This window comes from Eretmochelys imbricata, chromosome 25 (genome assembly GCF_965152235.1).
Source record: "Eretmochelys imbricata isolate rEreImb1 chromosome 25, rEreImb1.hap1, whole genome shotgun sequence".
NCBI classification, from domain to species: Eukaryota; Metazoa; Chordata; order Testudines; family Cheloniidae; genus Eretmochelys; species Eretmochelys imbricata.
The window spans coordinates 10,463,787-10,487,973 of NC_135596.1; the positions used below are offsets into that span (position 1 = coordinate 10,463,787).

Sequence of the window (24,187 nt, forward strand, 5' to 3'; positions counted from 1 at the left end):
TTTTTACAAGAAGACTTTTAATAAAAAATAGAAGTAAATAGAAATAAAGAAATCCCCCCTGTAAAATCAGGATGGTAGATATCTTACAGGGTAATTAGATTCAAAAACATAGAGAACCCCTCTAGGCAAAACCTTAAGTTACAAAAAAGATACACAGACAGAAATAGTTATTCTATTCAGCACAATTCTTAGCCATCTAAAGAAATCATAATCTAACACATACCTAGCTAGATTACTTACTAAAAGTTCTAAGACTCCATTCCTAGTCTATCCCCGGCCAAGACCCAGCATACAGACAGGCACACAGACCCTTTGTTTCTCTCCCTCCTCCCAGCTTTTGAAAGTATCTTGTCTCCTCATTGGTCATTTTGGTCAGGTGCCAGCGAGGTTACCTTTAGCTTCTTAACCCTTTACAGGTGAGAAGAGCTTTCCCCTGGCCAGGGGGGATTTCAAAGGGGTTTACCCTTCCCTTTAATTTATGACAGAGGAAATATCAGCCAGAGGGTACCACTTCCTTGGCTTTACTCCTAATAACTCCCCACCTTTCTGCCCCTGCTTAAAGGTTAGTGAGCATCAGACTCCAGCAAGAGGTGTCCCTTCATTAGAACTCAGCGAGGCTCTCCCAGCCAAGGCATCGGGGTGAGGGGATTGTGGGAAGAATTCTGGCAAGTGAGAGTGTTAATTAAACACACGCTCACTGGTGTATTAGGTGCTTTTATGTGAAACAGCCTAGCAGAAGGTTGTATTTCTACATTAACTGTGTCTTGTTATTACTGTAATAAGTAGGAGCTGCAAGAGATGGAGGAGGAAGGGCAGGTACAGCTGCCGTGCAGGTTAATGACAGAGGAAGAGCTCAGCTAAGCAGGCTTTATAGCAGACGGAATGAATAGGACAGGGGGATTGGGTTCTGATTCTGGCTACTCCATTGAATCACTGTGTGTGGCTTTGGGTCAGTCACTCAAATACTCTGAGCTTCGGTTCACCCAGCTGTGAAATGGGGGTAGATAATACTCCCCTCTCTGGGGTATAATTAATGTGCATAAGGCACTTTGAAGTTGTAAAGCACTATGTGAGTGCTAGGTATTATTATTGCCATGAACTGGGTAGTGTGTAAGTGTCACCACTGCCCCCTGTTGGACAGAACCAGAACTAATCTACTCTGTGTCATAGTCCCCATACTTCTCGCTGATCAGAGATTCTCCTTTAGTTCAACTGGTTTATGGAGCACAGGGAATCTGAGTTCTGTCCCTGCTGCTCTTATGGAGTTCTGAAAGGCCACAGCAAGCAGCATAGTGACACATGTGGAGTCCTAAGGTTGTCACAGGGTTGATAACATTAATGTAGAAAAATACTGAACCCAGTAAAAATGTGCAGGGTTAAGACACTTGCAGACACAAGAACCAAATCTGGCTGGCTTACATTACTATGTTAACTGTGTTATTGAGCTCTGCAAAGACAAGGCGGAACATGGAGTTTGAATGAACTGTGCAATAGAAAATACAGCTGGATTGTGAGACAACCACAGACGCAAAACATGGGCAGGGAGGGTGGGTGGGATGAGACAGACCGAAAGAGCAGGCTGGATCAGGGGAGATAGAGCCTTGTTGGCAGAGAACTCAGAGAAACCCAAACGTATAACCTTTGCATAGCTTCCAGTGCTTCTGCAGTCTTGCAGAGGAACGGTTTTGCTCCATGAGGAGGAGAGGGAGAGGGAGTGAGACATTGTTTTTTGTATGATGGTAGCCCCAGCTGAGATTAGGACCCCTTTGTGCTAGGTGCTGTACATAGATACAGTGAAGGTCCCCACCCCAAAGAGCCTGCAGTCTAAACAGACAAGACCACAAACTGTGAGAGAAAGGAAAGATTTGTTCTATCCATTTTACCCATGGAGATCAGAGATACTGAGAGATTCAGTGACTCACCGAAGGTCACACAGGGCAGAGCCAGAAACTAAACGCAGCTCTTCAAAGTCCCAGTCCAATGCCTTAACCATTAGGACACTCTCTTTTTCATAGGTCCAGATCCTTGGTTACATGGCTGTAAATCCAGAGGAAACCTGACAGAAGTTGGTAGGAGTTGAGTGCGCTCAGCACCTTTGAAAATCAGGCCTTTGGTGTCTCAAGTTTGAAAATATTAGGCTTTAACCTCTTGTCTACCTCAGTTTTTCCACCTGGAAAATGGGGATGATATTTACCTAGTTCAGAGCTGCTCAGGTTTAATTTCCTTGTACAAAGGCTTTGAGATCCTCAGATTGAAAGGGCTTGCTTAGAACAACTGAGTGCTAAAGGCCTGAGCCAAACCCAAGTGACAGTCTTTCCACTAAAAAGAAAAGGAGTACTTGTGGCACCTTAGAGACTAACCAATTTATTTGAGCATGAGCTTTCGTGAGCTACAGCTCACTTCATCGGATGAAGTGAGCTGTAGCTCACGAAAGCTCATGCTCAAATAAATTGGTTAGTCTCTAAGGTGCCACAAGTACTCCTTTTCTTTTTGCGAATACAGACTAACACGGCTGTTACTCTGAAACCAGTCTTTCCACTGACGTCAATGAACTAAAGGTCAGGCCCTGCGTTTCAAGGAATAAAAGTCAGTATCACCACTACTTATAGATTCATAGATTCATAGACAAAACCCTAAACTGAGCTTAACATACTAGATAGGTAGGATATGAATTAGCAAATTCTCACACTCAATGGTGATCATTGCTAGGACAAAGCTGGAAGCATTTCCATTTTCACAGGGATCTTGGAATCGATGTGACACGTTTTTCTTAAATTCTATGCACCCCCCCTCCCATTTTTCACATATTAAAGCTGCTTTGGGCGTGCCCAGCATCAAACAGGCATGGAGAAGGCAGCTCCTGCACCTGCTAATGAGGGCAGGCTGCTGTTTCAAAGCTCCGAGCCCCTGGCCAGGCGGGAGGGTTTCCCACACCATTCAGAACGGTGATGGCTGCACCCTGGGGCTGTTAGCTCAGTGGAAAATATCGGCAGGCCACTGTGTTCCTTTTGTGTGTCAGTCTGATTTGGGGCAAGCTGTCATTGTGCCCTAAAAACAGCAGGAGCAGGGACGAAGGTGGGCCAAGCCATGATGGCTCAAAGCCATGGGAAAGCTGTGGAGCTGATACCTTGCGGGCCCCAGCAGTCCCTCTGCCAGCTGCAGCATGAACTGTACTGTGTGCTACGCTGCAATGCACAGAGGACTGGCCATTAAAGGACAGACTCCTGGCCTGGGAGACTGACCGAAGGGTCAGTCCCTTTCCAGGACTGCGGGACTCCAAGCTGCAATGCCCCTCACAGGAGGGAAGAGACAGGGCTTGGCTGTATTTCACGAAAATGGGATTTGTTATGGAGGCTGCCTGCTGGACGCAGACAAATCCCGGGGGTCTCTCTGGCTCTTGAGCCCCGCAGCTTGTGCTGCCTGGGGTCACCACACAGGGTCTCCCTAAATCCTGGCCTGGATTTTGCCATCTTGGGAGGCACTGCTGAATATGGCCTGGATATGTTGCTGGGCACCCAAGGCTGCCTGAAGCGGTTGAGGTGAAAATTTTACGTGGATCCCCCTTTTTACTCTTCTGCGGCTGCCAAGCTGTTCTGTCTCCCTGCTGGTCTGGGGTCCCCTGGAGGAGCGCTCTTTGTGCACTGTGCTGGCTGCCTCCCCGATGACCGAGCTGTTGGTGGCACCCGGGCTCAGGGATGAAAATAAATTCACTTGACTTGGAAGAAGTCGCTCTTGCCCTTTTTGGAGTGAGACCAATGCTCAGCGGCCCCCCTCGTGGGCTCGGTCAGGACATCGGCAGGGTCAGGGCTGGGGATATGCATGAGGCACCCCCTCGCCTGTGCTGGTTTTTCTTATTTGGGTGGCCGGGAAGGAGCATCAGGATAGCAAGTCCCACCCCAAGGGACTTGGTACTGCCGCCCCCAGGGCACTGATGTACTTGATGCACAAACCCACAGCACTGGATCTCAGTCTGCCCAGCTGTCTAAGGAAACTTCCCCTTGCATTTGCCACAGCAGACTCCTGTCTCTTCTGCTGCCTGCCAGATGGCTTCAGAGCCCCAGAGAGGGGAATGATGTCACAGGCCCTGGTAATGACCCAGCAGTGCTGTGTCCTCCCCCCTTCTTCCCCCCAGTGTACTGCTGGGAATGTTCTCGAGCCCACTTCATTCACAAAGCGGATGTACTTGCCTCTGCTTGTAAGCGTCTGATTAAATGTGGGAGGTGCCCACTGGCTGACCCTGGGAGGACGCCAGCCCAATGGAGATAAAAGGCTTTTCAGAGTGTGGATTCCATGTAGGTTTTGAACTCTTTCCCGGTACCTGGGAAAGGAGGGTTCTCTTATCTATGACTGCTCTGGAGACCGGGCAAGCTGAGCGGGACTGCAAGCTGAATGGATGCCAGAGGGGAAGAAAGAGTCCAAGAGCGTTCTGGCCAGCCCAGCACACCACGTACTTTACCTAATGAGATTCCCCTACCCCAGCAGAGTCTGAAAGGCAGAGCTGCGGGGGAAGCCTGCAGCAAGAGAGAGGAAGAGAGCTCAGGGCTGCCAATAGGGGTGGGTTGCATGGGCTACTGTCGCCTCTCCACCAACTGGGACAGTTTTGGCCTCTTGTAGGATGCCCCCGCCCCACGTGTTTAGGGAACAGCCGCCAAAGGCACCAGAATGTCTAGCACCAGCCCTGGCAAAGAGCCTCCCTGACGTGTTTTCAAAATCGACGTCTTTTCCCCCTGCGGGGGCTGGCCAATCCCAAAGCCTGTTGGGAACTTAAAACGGAATCATGTCATTTCACCTAGAACTGCTGCAGGGATGCACTGTCCAGAAGGCAGAGGGAAATCTTCTGGGGTAGGCCACTTGTCTTCACTTTCAAGGGCCATCCTGGCCTATTTCCCCCCCACCACCCATCATCTCTCTAGATGTTGACTCCTGCCTCTGATCCAGCCAGGGTGCAGCCTACATCGTCCATTTGTTACATTTTCAAACAAGCACCTTCGTGCTTTCCCTCTGCTTTCCTTTCCCCCTGCGCCCCCCTTATCCACCCCAGGCCAATGCGTGGGAAGAGCTCCCAGTCAGCATCCACAAAGCCACATTGTCCTCCTGGAAATCCCTTCTTAAAACTCCCCTTTTCTGTGATGCCTTCAAGAAAAATTGGCAATGGTTAGCTGAGAGCACTGGCCATCCACCTGACCAATATAGGTCCCTCGTTTCCTTGTGCTCCCTGCCTGTCTGTTGTCTCTTGTCTAGACTGTAAGCTCTTTGGGGGCAGGGACCGTCTTTTTGCTCTGTATTTGTACAGTACCAAACACTGTGGGGTCCTGGTCCATGATTGCATCTCCTAGGTGTTACCATAATACACCTAATAAATAATAACAATGCTGTAACTTCTTGGCCTTAAGAATGCCGATCAACCTAACTTGTCCGAGGTACTAGATGCACTGTATATCCATTGTGACAGGTTTCAGAGTAGCAGCCGTGTTAGTCTGTATTCGCAAAAAGAAAAGGAGGACTTGTGGCACCTTAGAGACTAACAAATTTATCTGAGCTACAGCTCACTTCATCGGATGCATTCAGTGGAAAATACTGTATTTTCCACGGTATGCATCCGATGAAGTGAGCTGTAGCTCACGAAAGCTTATGCTCAAATAAATGTGTTCGTCTCTAAGGTGCCACAAGTCCTCCTTTTCTTTTTGTATATCCATTGTTAGTGGTGGATTAGAGAAATTCTGTTGGCTCAAGTTCGGTGTTGGGTTCTAGCCCTCCTATCCAGGGAGGAAATGCGTTCATGTTTCAGGACATAGGCCAAACGCTAAGTAATGGGGTTAGAAAGAAAGTTTCTGGGGGGACAGATTGTTCCATAATTGTCCATGGTGGCGTTTCTTGCCTTAGTTAGCCCTGGCCACGGCTGGAGGCAAGATGCTGGCGTGGATAGATCATTGAGCTGATCTGGTACGGAGGATCTTGAATGGGAAAAGAGTAGTCCCGACTGTGGAGGTTTGAGGATGACCTTGAAGAGTAGGGAGCACAGTGGCTGAGAAAATGAAGGTGCTGAAGTATTAACATCTCCCAGAAAGCTAAACAATGGAACTTGGAATTGCCCTTTTTTCCCCCCTCAGTGCAAGGAGGAGGCAGCTGGAATGCTGGGGAATGTAATAAACGATTACCTGGCTTTGAGCTAGCAGCTGGGTGAATGCTCTCATCCCACGCTGTCTATGTTCATGCGCTCCTGTCATCTGCTTTTGAGGGCTAATGGAAATGAAACGACCTGAGACCGGATTTCCAGGTGTGGATCTGTTTTGCCAAATGTAGTTCTTAACACGCTGTCACGGGGCTAGAAAGGAGAAGCCCTGGAACCCAATCCCTCCATTGAAGTCAATGGAATTACAGCCAGATCCTTGGGCAAGCAGGAAACAGTTTGTTTGAACTCTTGTAGCAAAGAAACATGGCATCATCGAGGCATCAGGAATCCTTCACCTTGGAGAGGCATGAGGAATGCATGGCTTTTGTCTGAGAATGAAATTTCTCTGACACTGGCTGTGACAAATTGTTTTGCAGTGTCTGTGCTCTGGGCTGCAAGGACCTTGGGCGAGGAGTGGGGGCGGGCATGGCATTTTGCCTTTCAGTCCTTTTAAAGACTTGAATAAATGTTTACACAATGACACTTCTTAGGCGCTGCACACCTGCTCTAATTAAAAGCAATTTGTTTCCTGGAGCTCTTTATTATTCCTGCCGTGGGAGCCCCTGTTGCTTTCTCAGAGGCAAGACTCCAACTAATCTCCGTCCAATTCTGCCTGCACACTGCTCCTGCTTTTCCAGCAAAAGCCCCCAAGACAGGACGGTAAATAATCTTTAAGGCCACATTGGGAAGGGAAGCTAGGAAGGTTCAATAAAATACTTGGGCTATACGTCTCCTCCGGAAGGGGGTGAAGGCTAAAAGGAATAGCTTGTCAGTAACGGTTCCTTGCGATTGTGTCTCCTTCCACGGAGAATCCCTGAAAGTTTAAGAAATATTTGATCAGGAAAAAAAATCCCTTTGAAGAGGAAACCAATGAATTCTGCCCATGGTCTGTGCAAGCGTTTACTAGGGAGAAGGTTATGGAGCTGTGTATTAGCCTCCTCCCCTTTGTATTTAAAGACAGCAGGTGGGCTTAGTATTAGCCTGACTCTGTAACACTCCCACTGATTTGAGTGGGAGCAAAGTTAGGGTGGTGTGTGTGCTTCTGGAAATCCCACCCAGCATAGGGTGGAAGCGAACATGGTTTGGGCAATTCCCAGTGCTCCTCCTCCTACAAAAGGCTGAGTACCACCTGCATGGGGCGGACCATTCTCAGCGCCCATTGGGCACCAGTTCACCGTTTGCTTGTGTGGTCATGTAGCTCAGTGTGGCATGGATGCAAAACACTACCATTCTGAGTGGTTAGCATTTTCCACTCTTTTTGATTTTGCAAGGTTGAAGGGAAAGATGTACTGAGCTCATTGACTTCAGCAAGAATGGAGGAGAGCCAGGGAGTGACCAGATTTTCCATTTCGTGGCGAATTCTGCCCTTCCAAAATTTTTTTCCAGTCTGAAACAGAATGAATAAAAACAAGCAAATGAAAAAGAAAGTTTTCTGAAAAAAAGTTTGTTTCGGGTCAATCAAAATATTTCCTTTTGATTTTGACCTTTAAAAATGTTTAAAATAATTTTTTATTAAAAAAAAAACAATGAATTTTGTTTTGAAAAGTCATTTCAAAAAATGAAAAATCAAAACATTCCATTCTGAAAAAGTCAAAACCGGATGATGTTTCTACATTATCAAAGCACTTTGAGGGGTTTTTTTAAAATGAAACTTCATCAAAACTGACACCTTTTTCAAAACATGTAGATGAAAATGGTATTTTTTGTTGAAGAACCATTTGGACAAAAATGTTTTGACCAGCTCAAGAGTTGAGGGTGCTTAGCAACTGGCAGGAGGCATTCAGTGCCTTGCAAGACCAGCCCCAGTCACTCAATACGACTTGCAACCTAGCTTTTGGGGTTGACTATCATCCCAGTACAGCTTGGCCCCTCTAGGTGAGGCATAGCATGGTGAAAAGGCTCAACACTGAATGGATACAAAGCTTGAATTCTCTGCCCATAGTAAGAAGTAGCTCAAAGTTGGAAATTCTTGAGGCAGGAGTGTAAGAAGCCAAGAATCAGATGAGCATGGAGGCTTAATGGAAAGAGAATCAGTGCTGATGTGCATTGGTGAAGCAAATGCGGGGAAGTTCAGCTGCTTGGAATGGTGTGAGGCAAGGGACAGCTGACTGCAAACTAACACAGTATTTAGAAGGCAATGTTCATAAGAGAGGTCAGGTTTTGTACAGGCTTTTATGTATGTTTCATTGACCAAAGCCAAAGCATCTCTTATTCTAATTAAATGCATGTCATTCAGCCAGCGCCACTGCTGTGACGGATGCTGGCAATTAAATCAACAGTATGTCTCTCCTTTTTATATTCATCCTTTTGCTCGGCAATCCTTATCAGAGCCGAAGTGGTGGGTACTTAAGGTCATTTTTTGCTTTGGGAGACATTCAAAGCAGAATAAAGTCAGAGCTAATAGTTAACAGGTTTTTCAAATTTGATGGGGAAAATGATTGGAGTCCCTCCCATTCAGACCTGAAGTCTTCTAGAGTGGCCCTCAGTGGAGAATTCCAATCTTCCTTCAAGTGATTTTCTTTCCCTTAATCAAGATCTTCATCTTGTGACTTCCAACAAGATTTGCAACCTGCCTCAAATCTCCCCATTCCATTCTACGTAATGACCTTTAATTTAGATCCCCAGACTGTCCCCGTTACGTGCCTAGAAGGAAGTGGTTCTCCTTCAATCCCATCATGGAGACGGGCTGAAATTAGCAGGACCTTGTCAAGATGGCTTTCTAATTTGTTTTGATTAAGTCAAATTGTGCTGCAGCAGCAAATTTGTAGTGTAATAAGGACAAACCCTCTGAGGGATAAATTTTACTGTAGAAGGTGGAATCTTGATCTTGTAAGATCTTTGAGGGGAAAAAATATATAATGGAAGCAGAAAGATGATGAAGCTTAATCATTTAAAGAGGTATATTAAATGCAGCATTTGCACAGTGGGAATTCAAACCATGTTGATAAATCATTTTAAACAAGCCCTGTGCCTGCTAATGGTGAGCTGGCTTGATAACGCAGTGAGTTGGTCTGTCTATCCATGTAAACGTTCTGTTGAAGGATGGTAACATAGCTATGTAACAAAATCAAGCAGGACTCCAGTTAATCAGGGCAGTTAGGCCAACTGGGTTGGCTTTTCCCCACGCTTGTGGTATGTAGACAGAGATAGAGACAATTTAAATACAAAAGATGCATAGCTCCTTGTACTCAGATGGTAGAAACCAAGATGGCTCCAATAAAGTCTATGAAGCCACACTGATTTACAACAGCAGAAAATTTGGGTCAGCAGAAGAACAAAAGGAAGAATGATTGCGAAAGAAGCACAGTGAGAGACAAATAAACAGAGAACCTTGGGCATGTCACTTCCCGTCTCTGTGCCTCTGTTTCCCCACATCTAAAATGGGGATAATGATACTGAACTTCCTAGGTAAAATCCTTTGAGATCTATGGTTGGAAAGGACCCCAGTAATTGTTATAATTATTACCATGAGAGTGCAAAGTATAATTAATATTAATAATAAATCTTTTGTTGTTTATTATTATTATTGTCCTCGTTGTTTGTTGTTAGTAGATTTTTGGTCCATTTGAGGAGTCGCAGTAGGAGATGGTGGTGGGCCATCTAAACAGAGATGCTCACAGTAATGGGGTGATTTCTGATGCATTTTATTTTCACCCAATCTAACAAGTTTTTACATCTTGCCAGCTGATCTCATTTAACCAAACCCAAACTGGTGCTAGAAATTACCCAGAAAAATCTGTGTGAAATAAACAACCTGCAGAGTGTGAGGCATGTGCGGGAAGACGGTTGTTAGGGAGAACTTGAGGAAAAGCAGAGGATCTGGAGGTGGCTTCAAGCCACTCTTCCTCATCGTTTGACAGCTGATATTGCAGGCCACTGTTGGATGTTCTGGTAGCCAGACCTGGTGTGACTCCAGTTGACTTCAGCAGAGTTTCACCTTCCTAAAACCAGCTTGGATTCAACCTGCTGCCCAAGATAAGCAGAGCAAAGGAAGTGCATTCGGTGTTCCACTGCTCATCGCCGTCTGCCTCCGCTGCTCTTCCCTTCCCATGTCTTTCTGGGTCCATGCTGAGCTAAAATGATTCCCAATAAAATTTGGCCAGAGCTAGAGTGGAGAGGGAGGATGGAAGGGGAAGCTGAGAGTATGGGGGAGTCTGCGTTTGGCTGAACTATGTTAGTCAGATTTTGGTTTGGCCGTCCATTACTGCCGCTCCCTGTTGTGTCCATCTTCCTCCTCCTCCTGGCTGCCCTCATCCCCCTCCTCCTCTATACATCCCTCTATGTACAAGTCAGGACTTTCTGCTGCCACAGTCACCCTCTGCATGCAGAGAGGGCAGGTCTTATTCCAGGTCTGGGTTAAGAGCCATTGGTCTATGCATTTGCTGTGATAGGCATGGGAGCAAGACAGGATCTTCAGCATGTCTCCCTTTTCATATGTCTCCAGGCAGATGGCACATTCTGTGTACTTGGTGCCTCTGTTAAACGTGTTGGTGGGGGACTTCTTCCCCTGCTCCTCTCTTCGTGGGTTCCTCCTCTTCCTCCAGATGTGGTACCCCATTATGTATTTCACAATGAGCAGGATGCCTGTCACTGCGGCCACCAGGATGCTAATTGCCCTGCAGACTGGAAGAATCGGGACATGGGAGCAGTGTCCCAGCAGCTGCAGCCGGCACCTGCAAGCACGCGGGCAGGCGTTCCCGGCATCCTCCTCCCAGGCGAAGTGATAGTATTCAGGGACAAGGATGACGTGAGCTCCTTCCTCAGAGCGGCAAACCTTTCTCAAGAGCTTGGAGGTTGCTTCCCCAGTGAAGACAGAAGGTATCTCGATCCGCTGCCCAATCTCTTCCATGCCAATTGCCATATCCACAAGGGCTTGTGAGTTCACGTTGTGCACGATGGCAGCTCGGTACCCGGCTTGCTGAGCATGTCGGACCTTGGCACCAAAAGTGCAGTCGTAGCGGCGGATGAGCACGATGAAGGCCATGGAGGAGTTGCGGGGCGCTGGCGGGCTTTCGATAGGGTGACAGGCGTTGGCAGGCATCGCCTCGATCAGATAACCTGTCAGTCCCTTGCTGGGGAGTGGAGGCCCAAAGAGTGCAGGGAGAGCACTGAAATCTTGGCTGGTGGAGTTACGGTTGTAAATTGCACGGATAAAGGCTTTGCCATTGGCCACCAGGAAGAGCAGGACTACAGTGGCCATATGGAAAGGAGATGGGAGCAGTGGCCGCATGCTGGTTGCTAGTGGAGAACTCTCTGTACCAGTGCTGGCTTGGGTCTTGTCTAAGAGGAATCTCTGGCTTCAGAGGCCTTTATGGGGAACAGTGGACTGAAGGTGACTACTGGATCTTCCATGTGTCAGAACAGATTGGACCCTTCCCGCCGGGCAGTGATAGCAGCAGGACTCGACAAGATGTAGTGGGTGTTGGGTTATACCCAAGCCTTCAAGCTTCTGGTTGCAGCTTCCTTTGCTTGTCAAGCTGGTCTGTTTGCTCCCAACTGATTCTTAGCTTCTGCTTCCAGCTGCCAAGCAACCTTCCAGAACCTTCTCCCCAGGTCCTTATGACCTCACTGCCCAGCTGTCCTGCAGCTGCGGACATTTCTCCTTTCTCTCTCCCTGGTGACTCTTCTCCTGGGCAGGCTGGAGTCGCCTCCACCTTTGCCCTCTGTGTCTGCTATCCCCTCTTGCCTCCCTGATCCTTCCATTCTCTGCCTCCCTCTGTTCTCCTCCCCTCTCGAGCTTCCCTCTCTTCCCCAGTAACTTCCTCTTTCCCGTTCTTGGTTCTACCCCACCTTTGTTTCCATGTCTCCTCCACGTCTCTCTCCATGGCTCACCCCGTGGCCCTCTCTCCTGCACTGTCTCTTATTTAGGGTCTGCCCCTTACCTGGCTTTTCCTTTGGTCCACTTTTTCCTTTGGTCCACCTGTCACCTCTCTGGCTCTTTCCTGAGTCCTCTGCTCCCTATCTGCCCCTGGTTCCCCCTCTCTCTCCCTCCGCCCCCGCCCCAACACACTTGTCTGGTTTCCAGTCTCTTCCTGAGGAGAGGCATATAAATGATCAAACCCACCATAGAATCATAGAATCATAGAATATCAGGGTTGGAAGGGACCCCTGAAGGTCATCTAGTCCAACCCCCTGCTCGAAGCAGGACCAATTCCCAGTTAAATCATCCCAGCCAGGGCTTTGTCAAGCCTGACCTTAAAAACTTCCAAGGAAGGAGATTCCACCACCTCCCTAGGCAACGCATTCCAGTGTTTCACCACCCTCTTAGTGAAAAAGTTTTTCCTAATATCCAATCTAAACCCCCCCCACTGCAACTTGAGGCCATTACTCCTCGTTCTGTCATCTGCTACCATTGAGAACAGTCTAGAGCCATCCTCTTTGGAACCCCCTTTCAGGTAGTTGAAAGCAGCTATCAAATCCCCCCTCATTCTTCTCTTCTGCAGGCTAAACAATCCCAGCTCCCTCAGCCTCTCCTCATAAGTCATGTGTTCTAGACCCCTAATCATTTTTGTTGCCCTTCGCTGGACTCTCTCCAATTTATCCACATCCTTCTTGTAGTGTGGGGCCCAAAACTGGACACAGTACTCCAGATGAGGCCTCACCAATGTCGAATAGAGGGGGACGATCACGTCCCTCGATCTGCTCGCTATGCCCCTACTTATACATCCCAAAATGCCATTGGCCTTCTTGGCAACAAGGGCACACTGCTGACTCACATCCAGCTTCTCGTCCACTGTCACCCCTAGGTCCTTTTCCGCAGAACTGCTGCCTAGCCATTCGGTCCCTAGTCTGTAGCGGTGCATTGGATTCTTCCGTCCTAAGTGCAGGACCCTGCACTTATCCTTATTGAACCTCATCAGATTTCTTTTGGCCCAATCCTCCAATTTGTCTAGGTCCTTCTGTATCCTATCCCTCCCCTCCAGCGTATCTACCACTCCTCCCAGTTTAGTATCGTCCGCAAATTTGCTGAGAGTGCAATCCACACCATCCTCCAGATCATTTATGAAGATATTGAACAAAACCGGCCCCAGGACCGACCCCTGGGGCACTCCACTTGACACCGGCTGCCAACTAGACATGGAGCCATTGATCACTACCCGTTGAGCCCGACAATCTAGCCAGCTTTCTACCCACCCTATAGTGCATTCATCCAGCCCATACTTCCTTAACTTGCTGACAAGAATACTGTGGGAGACCGTGTCAAAAGCTTTGCTAAAGTCAAGAAACAATACATCCACTGCTTTCCCTTCATCCACAAAACCAGTAATCTCATGATAAAAGGCGATTAGATTAGTCAGGCATGACCTTCCCTTGGTGAATCCATGCTGGCTCTTCCTGATCACTTTCCTCTCATGCAAGTACTTCAAGATTGATTCTTTGAGGACCTGCTCCATGATTTTTCCAGGGACTGAGGTGAGGCTGACTGGCCTGTAGTTCCCAGGATCCTCCTTCTTCCCTTTTTTAAAGATTGGCACTACATTAGCCTTTTTCCAGTCATCCGGGACTTCCCCGGTTCGCCACGAGTTTTCAAAGATAATGGCCAATGGCTCTGCAATCACAGCCGCCAATTCCTTCAGCACTCTCGGATGCAACTCGTCCGGCCCCATGGACTTGTGCACGTCCAGCTTTTCTAAATAGTTCCTAACCACCTCTATCTCCACAGAGGGCTGGCCATCTCTTCCCCATTTTGTGATGCCCAGCGTAGCAGTCTGGGAGCTGACCTTGTTAGTGAAAACAGAGGCAAAAAAAGCATTGAGTACATTAGCTTTTTCCACATCCTCTGTCACTAGGTTGCCTCCCTCATTCAGTAAGGGGCCCACACTTTCCTTGGCTTTCTTCTTGTTGCCAACATACCTGAAGAAACCCTTCTTGTTACTCTTGACATCTCTCGCTAGCTGCAGCTCCAGGTGCGATTTGGCCCTCCTGATTTCATTCCTACATGCCCGAGCAATATTTTTATACTCTTCCCTGGTCATATGTCCAAGCTTCCACTTCTTGTAAGCTTCTTTTTTATGTTTAAGATCCGCTAGGATTTCACCGTTAAGCCAAGCTGGTCGCCTGCCATATTTACTATTCTTTCGACTCATTGGGATGGTTTGTCCCTGTAACCTCAACAGGGATTCCTTGAAATACAGCCAGTGATACAACCACAAATACCAGATACAGCCAGAAATACAACCACTGAAGCTCTGCCAGAAATGGCTTGGATGAATGGTAGCTTTTCTTCCCTGGTTAGGGCTGGCTCTCGGCAGACCCTTTGGCCTTGTCCTCTGCACCATAACCGTGGCATGGGTCATATTGCAGCACGACATGTACCTGTTGTGGCTTAGTGCTGTAGAATAGACTTCTCGCCCGGCCTGGGTTACATCACTGCTTCACTGCCTTGTCCAGTCTCTCTCTCTCTTTCTCACGTCCACCCCAGCCCTTACAGCATATTTTTCCCTCCCATCCTGTTTGCAAGTCTCTCATTACAAGTTCCCATTCTTCGGCAGGGCTTGAGGCATTTTTAATGGGAATCCCCTGAAGAGGGAAGAGGGGGAATCTGTTGGGTCTTCCCCACCCACTCAGGAATGCAGATCCCGGCTCATTTTGTAGTGTAGAGGTAATTCCCTGCTCCACCTGTGGGCTTGGAAGGGCTGCATTTCTTATTATTGTTTCCATCTATGCCACGTACCCAGTTCCAAGACAAATCATAGGGGATGACTTGTGACTAGTAGTTATTTTTATCACAGTAGCACCTACAGGGCCCCAGCCAAGATCAGGGCCCATTGTGCTTGGGGCTTTTGGCACCAGGGGGCTACTACCTCTGAAGCGGATCTTTAATGGCTCCCAATGGGGCAGATTACTGTCATACCAGTGAAAAAGGTCCACAGTAATTAACTTGCACACACTGCAGTTCATTCGAGAAGGAATTCGAGAAACAAGCGGTAAAGGGTTACATTAAGAAGAATCAATTTTTACATTAAACACATAACTCCTATGTTGGACATTTAAGAACTATACATTAAGAGCTATACATTCCTCTTAGCGAGCCTCTCTTTCACAAACATACACAAGCAGGCCCTGTGCTAGCCTCACACAGTTCCTGCTTGGCAAACAGAGAAGGTGGTTACCAATTATATGGATGACTTCTTCTCTCGAGGTCTGGTCTCCGCAGTTCTCTGGTCTGTCTTGGATTCCCTTGAGGCCACGCCTTGGCTGCCTGGAAACCCCTCTGGTCACAGTCCTGCTCGAGCCCACAGAGCAGAGTTTTGGCTACTCTGTCTAGCAGCTTCTTCAAGCGTCAATTAAGGAATCCCCGCTCTCTCTCTGATAGTAATTTACTTTGCTTGATTCTTACACTCTTTTTCCTCAGAGGAGTCACATGTCTCAAAAGCATGCCCAGTGAACGTGTGGTTATTACTTTTGTCTGATTAGTATTTTAGAAGGGGCTGTGTGTGTGTGGGATGGGGGGTACCGAACAAAGACCACTCCATGTTTACTCACTCATCAATCATTCACTCTGGCTCTCTTCATGGTGTCCTTGCTGTAGGGTCACTATAACCAGGTCGGCCTGTGCTCCATGCTGGAACTGTGTGCATGTGATATTTACTTTTGCACAGGCCCATATTTGCCAACCAATAGGTTCATTATCAATCGCACACGCAGGATTTGTCTGTCCTTTATCACATCTGCTTCTGCTTAAAGGGAGCCTGCTCCCAGGATCCTCTGCAGTTCTTCAGCCATGTTTAAGTCGTGTCAAGTTGTGCTCACACCATTCATTCAGTACGGCACCATCCCAACAGGTGCTGTACATACAAGAGAAACAGTCCCTACCCTGAAAAGTTTGCAATCTAAATAGGTAAAAGTAGGAGGGGAAACAGAGGCACGCGACTTGCTTGGGATTGTGCAGCAGGGTAAGGGAGGAGCAGGAGCCAGGAATAGAAAGCTACCTCACAAGGTGCTGTGAGGATAAATGCATGAAAAAAGATTTGAGACGTGCTCAGGGCTAGCCCGGGAGATGGGATGGGAGGAGGTGGCTTAGTAACTAATCTTCATCTTTTACAGTGGGTGTAAAATCAGTCCTTGTAGTTAACTGGTTGAGAATAAATAGTTTGAAGCTAGTTAGATTTGCTATTGGCTCAGCTCACCATTGCAAATAGAACTGGAATACTTGGATGTTGGCTTTCCGAATACGTATGTGGCTCTAAAGTACTGAACAGCAGGCAAAGTGCAAAGGTAGGACACGAAGTAAGAGGAAGGTCCTATCCAGAGATGGTGGAGAAAAGTGGTCAATAGGATTTATAGCTGCAATTGTATAGCCAAATTCTGCTCCAAGTTACACTGGCATAAACCCAAAATAACTTTGGCTGTCCATAAACGACAAAGCGCATCAGGGACCTTAATTTTCCATGTTTTTTTCAGTGTTACAAAGTGTGGCAAGGGGTGAGTGGGTCTTGAAAATGACCCAAACATGTGTTACTTAATTTATGGACAGGCCCTGGAGTTCAGTGGAGTGACTCTGGATTTACACCCATATAAATGAAAGCAGGACTTGGCCCATAGAGTGGACTTTGGATCATGCAGCAGGACTAACACTGCTGCCAGCTATGAGCAAATGCACTGGAGCACATCAGAGTGTGACATCTAGGACCACACAAGAGCTATGAGAAGTTGATTTTGTGAGCCAAACTATTTTTTTTTCCAAAGCACTGATTCCATTTCCCTGTGTTCTTAAGCAGCTTCAATCCATCTTACTGCATTACAGAAACTGTGTTGGTTGTTCTACTGTAGTGAGTAATAACAACTTGTACTTTACAGATTACCCCAGAGAACTATATCCACGGCTTAGCTGTACCACACATTAATGAGTGCAAAGACACCTTGATTTGTGACAATGCATAAAAACTTCTCTGAGAGCAGAGAGAGAGAAGTGGTGCGGATGTAAAAAGGCAGAGGAGTGGGTCAGAAAGAGGGGGATTTGGAGGCAGAGAAAGAGAGGAAAGGAGAAAGGGGTGTGGATTGACTCAGTACAAATTTCAACAGTGGAAGAATGGGCTCTGGAAATTCAGGAACAGAGTTGGAGGAGAAGGGAAAAAAGAAAAAGAAATGGGGTCTTGTTGAGGGCAAAGAGAGATGGAGCAGGAGATAAGCCTTAGGGAGAACAGGGGAAACACAAGTTGTATGTTTTCATACATACAAAGTGTATGGGTGACAACCAGGGGTTTTGTTCATGAAATTATCTGTCTAAGTCTCCCTTTCTCTTGCCCTTGCACTCCCAATAAAGAAGCCCTGCTCAGTACAATGAAATCAGAGTTGTCAATGCTAGCAATCCCTGGCCCCAAACCCAGTCATGACAAAGGGAATTGGTGACTGCATCCAGAAGGTAAAGCTGGATTGGTTCGCACTGACCCCAGGTTGAACCTCTTTTGTTCGTACAAAGTACGCAGGGCTGAGGGTTGCCTTCCCAATCTGTCTATGCAGGTGTAAGCTTGTATGAAGGGAGGTCACATAGGACTTAATTGTGACTCAAATTGGTGATGCTTGGAGAATCCATACCAGTCACGAGGAAGAGAGAGAATCTCTAGAGAGGCCACTGAGAATGAAATGGAGAGTAGGGAGGGGCACTGAGGCTTGATCGAGCATCATTCCCCAAGTAGTTAAATTCTGCTCCAGTTTCCAAGGTCTTTCCTTTTACTTTCACCTCTCTCCATTCATGTGGACTTATAACCAATAGAGCTAGTTGGAAAATGCCATTTCGACAAAACTGTTTGTTTTTTTTGTTCTTTTTTTTTGAGAAACTGTATTGATTTTGACAAAATTTCATTTAGGAAAAAATGGAAAAAAGCTTCAAAAGTGTCAAACTGTCTTGTTTTTTGAAGTTTTCAGAACAAAAATTTTGATTTTTTTTTGCTTTGAAATTGTCTCTGTTTCATTTATAAATAAATAAAGGGTTGAAATCAAAATGAAATGTTTCAAATTTAGCTAAATTAAATGTTTTAATTAACCCTATCCTAAATTATTTTTGGAATTTTGTTTTGCCAAAAAAGTCAAAATTTTTGGCTTTCCATCTCGATTCAGGACCAAAAAAAAAAAAAAAAGGTTGACATCTTACAAAGTTCCCTGGGATGGAAATTCTGTTTTCTGACCATGTCTAATAATCAGTGAGCAGGAAGGGTGAAGAAAGGATCCAACCAGAAGGATCCAATCACCAGCGGAGATGGATTGCATCCTGTTTGCAGTTGCTTCCATGGAAGAAATCACATTGGTCCTATTCTTATTGAAGTCATCGGGCGCAGGATTGGACTCTAGGAGCTAAAACCCACCCTGCACGATGATGGATGGGCATGTAGGCAAAATCCCCATATTGCAGGAGGGACTCCAAGCTCCATACAGCCTTGGTGAAGAGTAGGAGTCGCTGGTTCTGCGGCCCAAGTTGATTCTCTCCTTCCCCATCCCTCCTCCCCCAGTGGGTTATTAGGGATGCAAGGCAAAATTCTCGGCTGGTGTAATTCCACTGAAGTCACTAGAGTTCTGCCGGTGGGGCATGTGGCAAATCCCCTTTAACTATAGTAGATATTATATGTCAGTCTTCAAGGCTGAAATTCACTCCTGTGCATCAGCCATCACAAGACCTATCCATCACTTATGTCCCACTTAAACCCTGAGAGTAGTTCCTTTCTTAGTGTTGGCTCTTTGCACAGGGATGAGTTTCATCCTTACTGAAAGGTTGCATTTAGGTGGCTGATTACCCTGTATGTAGCCTGAATTGCTCCCTGTGATCTATAGTGCTGACGCTTTCTGGTTGTCTAAGTGCGATAGTTCTCTGCACTGGGTCAGGTCATCAGCATTTTCTTCTGTGGGTCTGGTAAAACTCCTAGCAATATAAGAAACTGCACGCACACACGCGCATAAGCCCTTCAATAAAATGCATGAGAAAAATGACAAAAATAAAGCTCTCACCAATGAGATCTATAAATCATTCTTTGGTTCTGTGCTTGAATCTGGTTATTGCTTAATAGAATATGCGCGGTGAAGCTTGGTTTATGGGAGCAGGGAATATGCCGAAGGGGGCAACAGGGCTCTTTGACAGGCAGTTGAAAATATTGTAGAGCCTTCTGACTGGATCCCATCTATATCTCACTTAGCAAGATTCTATTTGTCTCTGACTGGATCTTTTGGAACTGATCGCCTTCCAATCTCTTTCTGCCTGGGAATATTTCCAACAGGATTCCTCTTTAGCTCTGCTTCTCATTGGAGCTGCAGCTGGGAGGGAAACGGTTTTCCTATCCCACAAAAAGTTTTTGAGATTTTGATAAATGTTCCTGTCTCAGATCAGGACAAAATGTCAAAATATTGACGTTTTTCTCAAACCAAAAGTCTGAAAAAGAAGTGGTTTGGGTAGGTCGCAACATTTTGTTTCAATGTTGATCATTTTAAAAACATTTTTTTTATCATAATTGGCTTTGTTTTCAAAACAAAGCATCATTTTGAACCAGAAAACTGGAAATTTTCATTTCAGGAGTTGACAAAAAAAAATCCTCAAAATTTTATCCAGTAGAAAAATTTGTCAAAACCACCCATTTCCCATGCAAAGTTTCAGTTTCAACCAATTGACATTTTCCAAAAATAAAACAAAAATACCCGTTTTGATGAAAAACTCAGGACCAGCTTTCTGATGGGATCTTTCCTGTCTCCCCGCTGATTACAGGATCCCTCGCTATTGTTTCTGGTTGGCTCCAGAACACCTCTGTCATTCTGCTTCTACGCTGGCCCCTTGTTTCAGATATTTTCAGGTTGTTGTGGCCTTTTTGGTATGGAAGGTGTTAGAAGTCAGTTAAATGTAGAGGTAAAAATGGTCTCTTGCTTGCCTCTACTTCAGTTCTCAGTTCAAGTGGTGAAATGGGGACTCCTTCCTGGTAATTGCTCTGCTCTCTCTTAAAATTGCTGACTCCCCTGTGTGGCTTGCTGACATTTAAATTAACAGCAATTATACCAAGCCAGCAGATTGCATGGATTTCAAGGAAAAGAGGAGAGAGCACGTCCAGAAGATGCTGTAATATAGCTGCCTGCCTCTCTGTACTCTCCACATAAGCCTTGCCCCTCCTTTTCCAGCCCCTCCTCTAACCATGCTCTCCCCAACTTCGCTCCTAACCGATGATTAAACCAGAACATTAATTGAACTTGGTTTCACTGTCACGCTGGCCAGATCCTAAACCAGGGTAAATCTGAAGACAGACAATGGAGTTTCACCGATTTACTCAAACTGAGGCTCTAGCTTCTCCATATTTTTCTCTGGTGCATTCTCTCTACAATTTATCCTACATACTGGTTGTAACTTGGATAAAGCAATCTCTAAAGAAGTTACTAATAATCAACATGTGGCAAATAGGAGCATGTCCCATCCCAGCAATAAGCCAACCTGGCTCTGCAGACAGTTATTCATATTTGATGGAGGGTGGCAGATCAGACAGCTACAGTGCAGGAGGCCAAGGCATCTGTGGCAGACGCTTTAGATTTACAGTGTGATAGTCTTTGATAATGGTAAGCAGAGTGGAGAACCCATCTCTTCCTTTTGTGTCCAGATCTTGCTTCTCTTGAAGCATTTTGGGCCAGTTCAATATCCCGAAATAAAACATTTCCGTTTCAGGAATGTCAGAATATTTCCCTTCAAACGAAAATGTTGAAACGAAACCTTTCAGCGTTTTCCAAATTGAAATTTTTCAGAATTTCCATTCCATGAAAAAATTCAGCATTTCAACATTTCATCCTATTTGGGATGAAAACAAAAGTGGGAATTTTCGGTGGGATGGAAATTCCAAATTTTGTTCAGCTCTAGTTATGACTTTTCCACTCAGCTAAACACCTCACTGCATTTATCCATGCGTTACTCAGCTGGATTACTGCAATGTGTCATACCTTGCGATACCCTGAAGCGTCAAACAATGTAGAATACAGCAGGATATTTTCCTGCTTTCCACATGACAGCGCACCTGTGCTCTGTAGGTCGCACTAGCTCGCTGTTTACTTTTGGGTGCAATTCAGGATGTTGGCTCTCATCTATACAGTGCTACAGGGACTAGGCTCTGACTAGCTTTGAACCCCTGCCAAAATCTTACAAAGTCCTTAGTGATTGTGAGTGCCAAACTTGAGACATGGGCTTAATTTTCCGACTGCGTTTTCTGAAAATCAAGCCCTTTTAGTTGTCTCAAAATAAACACCCAAAGTCACTAGCCTCTTTGGAAAAGGCCATAGACCTTCATTCCTCCATGTGACCCTGATGGTTGAGATCTCTCAACAGCCCAATGACCTGAATGCTGACGACTGGTAGAGGGATATTCACACCCAGTGAAGAGCCCTTGGCTCTGGTACTGGTGTAACAGTACCTGTTGATCTCTCAGTCCTGGTATGTCAGGCCAGACTCTTTTGCATGAAGGGTGTTAATGCATAAAGAGTTTCTATGCTTTATTTTTTAGTGTGAGATTGGGGGCTGATGATGATCAGGAGAGTGTCTCTACATGACCGGCTAGCGTAGCTGGTCATAGGGTATTAATTGACTGTGGACTGAATCCTTTGCTGGTCTGCGGCTTTTTCAAACTGAACAGGAGATGCACTCAGAGGGTCTCCAAAATGAACAAATTGCTCTTCCTGTAACCAAGAGAGAGAGGAGAAGAATATCTGATTTGGGGCATGTTAGTACATAAATCCTGCCCTTCTAACGGTGTTTAGAAATGCTTGGAAAATGACCTGAAAAACCCTGGAGAGCAGGAGCTTACATGTACCTGTCATGTCTGCCTCTGCTGAGTGCATAGAGTGATCAGCCAGCCTTCAAAATGCAGCCGATTATGCAGCCCTTGGAAATGTTTTGTATCTTTTCTCTCTGCCCACCTGCATGGAGTAAATCCTACTTGAATGATTTTCACCTCCAGTCGTCACCACCCCCTGTCTTAAGGGACCATTTTAAAGTATCCTCAGAGTACCCCTGTACAGTTCGGCTGCACCTGTCGCTACAGAATAACCTGTACTCTGCAAGGAATTGTTACTGGGCTCTTGAGTTGCTGCCAAAGGGTAGCTCAGGTGAGGCAGCGTGGGTCAGGGGACAGAACGCTGGCCTGGAAGCTAGGAGAGCTACATTCTAATCCCAGTTCTCCAACTGATCTGCATCAGTCACTTCAGCCAACAGTCAGGTTCTGTTTCCCTGTTGTTCTCTTTAGGTTGGAGCTTGTCATGACAGGCAGTGGCTCGCTATGTCTACACAGCATCCCGCAAATGGGACTCCAAGCTCAGGTGGGGCCTCTATGCAATGCCACAATGCAATTCCTTAAACTAAGATTCACTGCATGTATTTGTGTATGTCTATTCCAGCTAGACAAAAGCAATAGGAAATGTGAGTGGATGGGGACCAGAAATTCCCAGGAACTCAATGGTATCAAATGCATTTAATTTCCCCCAGCCTAAGGAGAGTTACATTTGCAGCAGACATTTTATGCCTTTTATTGTGGGGAGTGAGAGAAAGGAGCCAAAACAGAACTGAGCTAAATGCTTCTCAGTAGACAGACTGGAGCTAGTGATGGGCAAAAGCTGGGGGCCGTGTGGCTTGGGCTGATATTGGTTTGAGTCTATTACTCAATGAGGGTCATTCTCCAGCTCATCAGACCCTTCCTCAGTGTCCGCACTTTGGTCGTCTTCTTCCTCTCCCTCAATATACTCGTCGTCATGACCATCTTCGTCTTCCCCATCCTCTGCATGGTCCTCCTCTGCTGCCGCTTGCTCCTGTGGGTTCCTCCCTCCGTGCAGACTGACATCCTGAGCTTCAGCTGTCACCTGCCGCTTGCAAAAGGGGCAGGTTTTATTCCTGGGCTGGGTGTGAAGCCAGGTGTCGATACACGTGCAGTGATAGGCATGAGAACAAGGGAGGATCTTCAGCTGGTCTCCTTCTTCGTACTCAGCCATGCAGATCACACACGTCTCATACCGGTCTCCCCTTTTGAAGGTGCACAGGGTTATCTTCCGGCCCTTCGTGCACCATCGCGCGCAGACCACAAGCGGGATGGTGCAAATGATCACGTTGATCATGAACCCAAACTCCTGGAGGACATAAAGAATGACGTGGTATGCGGAATATTTAAACATGCGTGGCCAGTGCTGCTTAGCAGTAGCCCACATGGAGGGCGTAGCAGCATCCTGGCAAGAGTTGTGAGGATCTTTGGGTGCCACCAGGGTGACATAAGCACCTTTTTCATAACGTGAAGCCCTTCTCAGATGCCTGTAGGCTGATTCCCCTGTGAAGACAGACTGGATCGCAATCTGCTGCCTGATTTCTTTGTCGTCAGTTACCATGTTCACCAGATGCTCTGTATTCACATTGTGCACGACAGCGGCTTGGTACCCGGCTTGCTGTGCGTGAAGGACCTTGACACCAAAGGGGCAGTCAGACCGACGGATGAGTGCGATGAAAGCCTCAGAGGAGTTGGAGGATCCCGGCGGGCCTTCTATAGGATCACAGGCGTTTGCAGGCATGGCCTCAATCAAGTACCCCATCAGCCCTTCACTTGGGAGGGGTGGTCCAAAGCAAGCAGGCAGTGCATTGTAACCTACGCAGGTGGAGCCGTGGTCGTAAACCACACGTCCGAAGGCCTCCACGACGGCAACGTCCACGAGCAGGAGCGCGGCGACCACACGGAGAGGGAGAGGGAGAGGGAGCGGGGGCCTCATGCTGAACGCTGATGGGTATCTCTCTGTGCAAGTGCCCGGGCTGGGCAATGAGGAAAGGCGTAACCGTGAAGGATCTTAGGAGGCAAACACACACTTATCAGCCTGTCTGAGTGGTATCAACATAACGTTCCTGGAGTCTTTGCAGAAGACAGAAGCAGCAGCAGGATGATAACTATACCCCACCTCTTCCCTGGAAGCTTCTGCAAAAGGCTTCCTTTAGTTCACCATGCTGGTGTGCTCGTTCCCTGGGCTCCACCCTCTCTCTCTCTTTCTCTCTTGCTCCTTGTCTCCAGCTGCTAGGCAACCTTTCCTCCCCACCTC

The 24,187-nt window shown here is 46.8% G+C and overlaps 1 protein-coding gene and 1 pseudogene across 1 annotated transcript; both read right to left on the reverse strand.

Annotated features, from left to right (window-relative positions):
• Positions 1-10,373: 10,373 nt before the first annotated feature.
• LOC144257495 (E3 ubiquitin-protein ligase RNF167 pseudogene) lies at positions 10,374-11,402 on the reverse strand (annotated as a pseudogene).
• Positions 11,403-22,777: 11,375 nt separating this feature from the next.
• Positions 22,778-23,866, reverse strand: LOC144257518 (E3 ubiquitin-protein ligase RNF167-like). Its single transcript, XM_077805489.1, has one exon. It carries the CDS (start codon positions 23,864-23,866, stop codon positions 22,778-22,780), a length of 1,089 nt encoding a protein of 362 aa, XP_077661615.1.
• Between the last annotated feature and the right edge of the window lie 321 nt (positions 23,867-24,187).